This window comes from Manacus vitellinus, unplaced genomic scaffold (assembly GCF_001715985.3).
Source record: "Manacus vitellinus isolate BGI_N305 unplaced genomic scaffold, ASM171598v3 scaffold_52_pilon, whole genome shotgun sequence".
NCBI classification, from domain to species: domain Eukaryota; kingdom Metazoa; phylum Chordata; class Aves; order Passeriformes; family Pipridae; genus Manacus; species Manacus vitellinus.
The window spans coordinates 1,513,170-1,519,298 of NW_021940628.1; the positions used below are offsets into that span (position 1 = coordinate 1,513,170).

At 65.2% G+C, this 6,129-nt stretch overlaps 1 protein-coding gene across 1 annotated transcript in view; it reads right to left on the reverse strand.

Moving 5' to 3' along the window:
- Window positions 1-6,125, reverse strand: part of CNKSR1 (connector enhancer of kinase suppressor of Ras 1) — a 9,077-nt gene extending 2,952 nt beyond the window's left edge. The window contains exons 1-19 of the mRNA XM_029963033.1: window positions 6,074-6,125; window positions 5,603-5,760; window positions 5,027-5,217; window positions 4,866-4,950; window positions 4,642-4,683; window positions 4,272-4,559; window positions 4,129-4,188; window positions 3,678-3,782; window positions 3,179-3,298; window positions 2,931-3,016; window positions 2,312-2,715; window positions 2,029-2,234; window positions 1,726-1,756; window positions 1,443-1,615; window positions 1,267-1,340; window positions 686-757; window positions 512-585; window positions 176-240; window positions 9-99 (exon numbers count right to left, since the gene is read on the reverse strand). Coding sequence (XP_029818893.1) covers window positions 9-99; window positions 176-240; window positions 512-585; window positions 686-757; window positions 1,267-1,340; window positions 1,443-1,615; window positions 1,726-1,756; window positions 2,029-2,234; window positions 2,312-2,715; window positions 2,931-3,016; window positions 3,179-3,298; window positions 3,678-3,782; window positions 4,129-4,188; window positions 4,272-4,559; window positions 4,642-4,683; window positions 4,866-4,950; window positions 5,027-5,217; window positions 5,603-5,760; window positions 6,074-6,125 — 2,377 coding nt within the window. The remainder of the gene's footprint in view (window positions 1-8; window positions 100-175; window positions 241-511; window positions 586-685; window positions 758-1,266; window positions 1,341-1,442; window positions 1,616-1,725; window positions 1,757-2,028; window positions 2,235-2,311; window positions 2,716-2,930; window positions 3,017-3,178; window positions 3,299-3,677; window positions 3,783-4,128; window positions 4,189-4,271; window positions 4,560-4,641; window positions 4,684-4,865; window positions 4,951-5,026; window positions 5,218-5,602; window positions 5,761-6,073) is intronic.
- Between the last annotated feature and the right edge of the window lie 4 nt (window positions 6,126-6,129).

Below are 6,129 nucleotides of genomic sequence, written 5' to 3' on the forward strand. Positions count from 1 at the left end.
GGGGGAGCAGGGCCGGGGGCTGCCCTGGGGGCTGCTGGACTCGCCGCTGGCTGGGGAGAGCTGGGCTTTGTCCGGGGGGTTCTGCAGCCTCTTCCTCGGCTGGGGGAGAGATGAGGCAGAAGGTGAGATGAGGAACCTCTGTCCCCTGCCCAGGATGTCCCCCAGGGCCACTCACCGAGTCACATCCATGCCTGGGGGACTCATCATCGGGGTCCTCAGCCTCTGTCTCGCTGTAGCAGTCTGGGGAGAGCAGTGGGAGTGGGAAGATTCCCCCCTCAGGGTTGAGCATCATCCCAAGCCCCTCTCAGGGGGAGGTTTTTCACGTTCCCACAAATCACAGGCAAAGCTCCCAGCACTCCCACACAGAGGATGTGGCACCAGGCACAGCTGCCCCACCAGGACCTCCAGGTCCCCCCAGGGTCCCCATGTCCCACTGACCCCACCCCCAGGTCCCCTCAGGGTCCCCATCTCCCACTGACCCCACCTCCCACCCCAGAGAAGGGCTCATTACCTTCCTCCTTGTCTGGGACTGACTGGTGGGCGAGTGTGTACTTTGTTTTGGCTGTTATGAGCCGACTGACCCACCTGGGGAGGGAAAGGACATACAGACAGGCAGAGGAGGGTCCTGGCCAGCCCAGGAGTGGCAGGACTGGCACTGACCAGCACTGGAGGGTGTGTTACTCACATGCTCAGGTCAGCCAAGGTTTCGGCAGCAAAGACAAAGGGCTTGTACTTCTGGTGGCACAGCTGGAACACACTGAGGACAAGCAGGTGGCTGCTGTGGTGACACAGAACCAGCCACAAGCCCCCTCCAGCCTCCCCATTCCAATCCAGCCCAGGGGTCTGGGCTTCTCCCTGCCCTGGGAGATGTCCTCGGCCTCATCCCAGGTAATACCAGGAGCACAGTGCACATCTTGCTCAGTGCAGAGAGAATACTGCAAACCCTTTGGGGACTCCACCAGCCCCTTGGAGGCCCCACCAGCCCTACAGGGACCCCAGCAGGCCCATGGGGACCCCACCAACCCTGTGGGGACCCCACCACCACATGAAGGCCCCACCAGCCCTGTGGGGACCCCACAGCCCTGCAAGGACCCCACCAGCCCTACTGGGACCCCACGAGGCCCATGGGGACACCAGCCGATCCATGGGGACCTCTGAAGCTCTGAGAGGATCCCACAAGCCCCATGGGGACATGCAGGTGGTACCCAGCAGGATTCATCCCCCCCCTTCCACCACCAGCTGGGAGGTGAGACAGACCCCACTCACTATTTCTTCTTCTGCTCCCTCGTGCTCTCCAGGTCATAGGTGGCCACGTTGATGAGTCCTGCAGCCTTCTCATCCTGTGAGGAATGGGGACAGCGTGTCCAACACCACCACCTTGGGAAATCCCAGCTGCCCAGGTGTGAGGGGGGGTAGGAGGGCACCCGGTGGCCCCCACTCACGTTGGGGTGGTTGTACCAGTAGAGCGTGTGGCCCTTCAGCACGAACCAGCACCGCTTCCACTTCTGGGCCATGAAGGCCACGTGGTCCTTCTTCTTGAGGAGCCACCCATCGCAGTCCACCCGGCCCAGGTCCCGGCACGAGACCCGCCGGCGGCTCAGCCTGGTCGCCACTCCTGCCACCACGGCACCGGGGGGGTGTCAAGGCAGGGCAGGGGGAGCAGAGCCCCCCTCCCCGGGGGAGCCCCCAGCCCCCTTCACCCCAGCCTGGCAGGGTCCTGCTCACCTTTTGGTCTGCGTCCTGTCTGGGGGCTGCCCTGGGTGGGGAGATGGACATGAGCATTTAGGGATGACATGAGGGGGGGTGAGGGCAGGGCAGTGTTAGCTGAGCCCCCCCAGCAGCACACACAGCCCTCAGGGACCCCCTTAGGGACCCCCAGCTTGCACACACACAGCAGCGAGCCCAGAGGGGAGCTCAGAGGGGAACCCATCCTGGCACAGGCGTTTTGACTCCCACCACAGGCAGGACACAAAGTCCCGTGTCACCCCCCCACTCTGACACCCTCCCAGTGTCCCCCCCAGCTCTCACCTCCCCAGGGAGCTGGCAGGGCTCTGCACCCCCAGCCCCCGTGGTGGGGGCTGCCGTGGGGCTCAGCTCTGTGCTGCGGGGTCTGGTGGCAGCAGAGATGCCCGGAGAGTTTGGGATGCCCGGTGGGGTGCCCGGTGGGGTGCCCAGGGGGGTGTCCAAGGGGGTGTCCAAGGGGGTGCCACTCTCCCACTCCTCCTCTGCAGTGCCTGCGAACAGCGAGCCGGGCTGCAGCCTCCTGTCCTGGGGGGAGATCTCTCCGTCCCCGCCTCTTCTCCCGTCCTACCCCGTCCTGACAGTCCCGGCAGCTCCTCCACGGCCGCCCTGGGCAGCCTCAGGTCCTGCTCGTCCTCTTCCTCCTCTTCGTCAGTGACGGGATCCGGCGCTGAGTCCGGCCCGGAGTCCAAGTCGGCACCAACGCTGGGGGAAAACGGGATTCCTGAGCCACAAACCTCTTTGACGTCTGCAGGGATCCCACTGTCGGCCTCTGGGTGGGGCACCCGCGGTTCAGGAGTGGGGCTGGAGGGGACGCGGTGGTGGGGGCTCAGCACCAGCTCCGCCAGACCTCCGTGGTCCCCGGCAGGGTGGGAGCCCGGCCGGTGGCTCCTGCCCGCGCTGCCGTTGGCTCCCCGCACGCCTTTCCATTCCGGGAGAGGAGAAGGGTCATGTCTAAATATAGTTTCAACCCCACTAAAACGTTACCAAGTGAATGAATTACAAACACAACCCACTTTTTTTTCCGTTCCTTAAGGCTACTGGGCAGCTCCCCGGGCCGCTCGCAGGCAGCTGCTGCGCCGCTGGGACTTCTCCGCCCCCAAAAAAGAGCTGGGAAGGGGCCTTGGGGGCATCCAAACAGCTCCTCTCTGGCCGGATTGGGGGTGTTGGGGTGTCGGGATGGGGCTCACCTGGAGGTCAGGGACACGGGGCTGCCTGGGCACTCGCCACTCCTGGTGCCGGGGGAATCCGCAGCATCCGAAAATGCTCCCGGGAGCTGTGGATGGAGTGTCAGGGACAGCCCCACCCCACCACGGACCCCAGAGCTTTAGGGATCACCAGTGTGATGGGAGATGCCTGGCTCTGAGTGTCTCTGCCTGGTTCCCAGCACGTCCCAGTAAGGCACTTGGGATGAACTGGGAGCACTGGGATCACTCACTTGCTGCCTGGGAGAGGGGGGTGAGCCATGCAGGTCAAGGGGGATCTTCTTCAGCACCAGTGTCACCTCGTTTGCCTTCTCCAGCAGCTTCTTCTCCAGGTTGATGCGTGTCCAACCCACCTGCACAGCCCCATGATGAGCTGTGGCACATGGCCCTGGCCCCATGGCTGCTGCATCCCCCAAACCCTCCCCAGACACAGATCCCACATCCCCCAATCCCCCAGCGGTGGCTCCTGGGTCCCTCAGACCATTCCCAGCCATGGGTCCTGCTTTTTGCAGATCTCAACTCCTATATCCCCCAAGCCCTCCCAGCTACACTCCCCCTAAAGTCCTCCCAGTCACAGGTCCCATGTCCCCCTAAAATCCTCCCGGCTGCATGTCCTGTGTGCACCCAAAATCCTCCCAGCTGCACTCCCCATATTCCCCCAGCCCTCCCGGCCTTGCAGCTCCCTGTCCATGACTTCCCTGCCAAAAACCAGCCCCGTCCCCTCCGACTCACCACGACCTGCTCATTGACCTGCACGATCTCGTCCCCGGGCAGGATGTGCCCCCCGTGGGCAGCCAGGGCCTGGGCAGAGGCAGGGTGGGAGTGGGGTGCCCAGTCCTGGGTTCCCACCCCCTCTCCCCAAGCTAATCCACACTCAGGATCTCTCCCGGATGGGGAGAACCGGGGAGGGATTAACCATTAACCCGACCTTTCATGGAGCGGCCGGAGCTGCCCAGGTGGGATCGGGGTGCAGAGGGGGCTCCCCCCGTGCCCAGGCTGTGCTCACTCATGAGATGAGTTGCACAGTCTCAGCTGCAGGCAGCCCCCCCAGCTCTGGGTTGGGATGTGGATTAGGGCCCTAAGAGGACCCCATGGACTGGGGGAATTCCCCGTGGCAGGTGCTAAAAGGGACAGGGTGGCACTTGCGGGGGTGACAGACAGGGAGGGGCAGCCCCTCACTCACCTCCGAGGTGGTGGCAGACACGAAGTGCAGGCAGGAGCTGGTGGAGGTGATCTCAAAGCCCTGAGTGGGACAGGAAGGGCGTTTGAGCAGGGATCTGGGGGGGTCCAGAGGCAGGGGGGGGCACTGGGGTGGTGGGGACTCACCAGCGGGGTGGTGATGAGTGTCAGGGGGTCAGAGGGTGGCACTGAAGTGTCAGGGGACACTGGGGGGCTCCCCCATGGGCTGAGGGGCAGCGTTGGCGAGTCAGGGGATGTTGGTGGGCTCTGCCACAGGCCTGCAGGCAGCGATGGGGTGCTGGGGGACCTCAAGGGGCTGCCCCTTGGGCCAGGGGGCAGCGCCAGCCCCACCTGCTGCAGCACAGCCCTGCGGTCCAGCAGCGCCGGGGGGCTGCAGCCCACGATGCTCTCGCAGATGCCCACGATGTGCTGGCACTGTGGGTGACAGCAGGGGGCTCAGATGGGCCCTGGCAGACCCCCCTATGCCTGCCACCCCCTCCTCACCCACAGCACTTACGATCAGCAGGATCTGCCTGTCCCTCTCAGCTGCAGGACAATCCTGGGGGAACAAGATGTGGGGATGAGTGGGAAGGGATGGCTCCATCCCAGCTGGGGGGACCCCGTGGGGAACCTGCCTTGCACCACATCCCCTCTCACCCCACCTCCAGCCCGGCAGAGCTCTGGGGGGACAGGAGAGCTGCCAGCTGGCTCCCCAACCCCGACACTGTGCCCATCACCCACCGCCTGCAGTGTCTCTCCCAGCTGGGCACACAGCAGGACGATGTCCTGGCTGGCCGAGAAGTCGTTGAGGGTGGAGAAGAGGTACCTGGAGGGGGACACAGAGCTCAGCCCCTGGTGTGGGGGTCACCCAGCACCCAGGGGGGCCCTCACCTGCCCCGGACCTGTTGAGCCAGGAGAAGAGTCCCTTGGCAGCCCCGACCAGGTCGATGACTCGGGCCAGGAGGGTGAGGGAGGGTGGCTGGGGGGCATCCCCTGCTGACAGCCCCCCCAGCACCAGGCTCTGGATGCCCTGTGCCAGCTCCTGCAGCCTCTCTGTCAGGGTCCGCAGGCTGGTGCTCGCCAGCCCTGTGTCCTGGGGGCACAGGGATGCCAGGGGATGGGGGGGGGCAGTGGGGATCTCACATTCCCACCTTCACCCAGCCCTGATTCCCAGCTCCAACCAGCACAGAGTGCCCCCACATCCCTCCACCACTGAGTTCAAGGTGCCCCAGTGTCCCCATTTTCACGCAGCCCAGAGTGACCCCACATTCTCCCTCTTCATTCCACAGTGCCCCCATGTCCTCCCCTCTACCCAGCCCAGGGTCCCCCCACATCTCCTCTCCAACGAGTCCAGGGTGTCCCCACCTTCACCCAGTGCAAGGTGACCCCATGGCCTCCCTTCCACCCAGCCCAGGGTGCCCCCAAATCCCCCCTTCCTCCCTGGTTTCCCCACAGCCCCTGGGGGTCCCTGCACTCACCAGCTCACGGAGCTGCTCCACAGCCTCCAGCAGCAGCTCCTGGTGCCCCAGGGGCCACACACCCAGTGCCTCCAGTGCCTCCACATCCAGCCCCAGCAGGTCAGGCCCTGCCAGCTCCCAGGCCTCGAAGGGGTACCCCTGCACCGCTGCATCCAGCCCTGCCACAGACCAGCACCCCCCCCGGCTGGGTGACCCCAGGGCGTGACACCTGGCTGATGGCACGGCCCTCTTCATGCAGTGAGTTCACCCAGTCCCAGCCTAAACGGTGGGCACGGCCAGACCCCCACCCCATCCACAGCAAGATCCAGGGAAAATGCCCCCTCTCAAGGAGATGAGGGATGAGAAGCACTGCCACCCCCCCCAGCCACACCAACCCACCCACATGTCACCAATCTGGGGACACCCCACCCCAGAGCCAGCAGTGGGGTGTCCCCTGGGTTGGGAGGGGCAGGCGTGGGGGGTGGGTCTCACCTCGGAGCCAGGCGGTCACCTCCGCGGGGCCCCAGGAGCCCACGGGCTCCATGGCG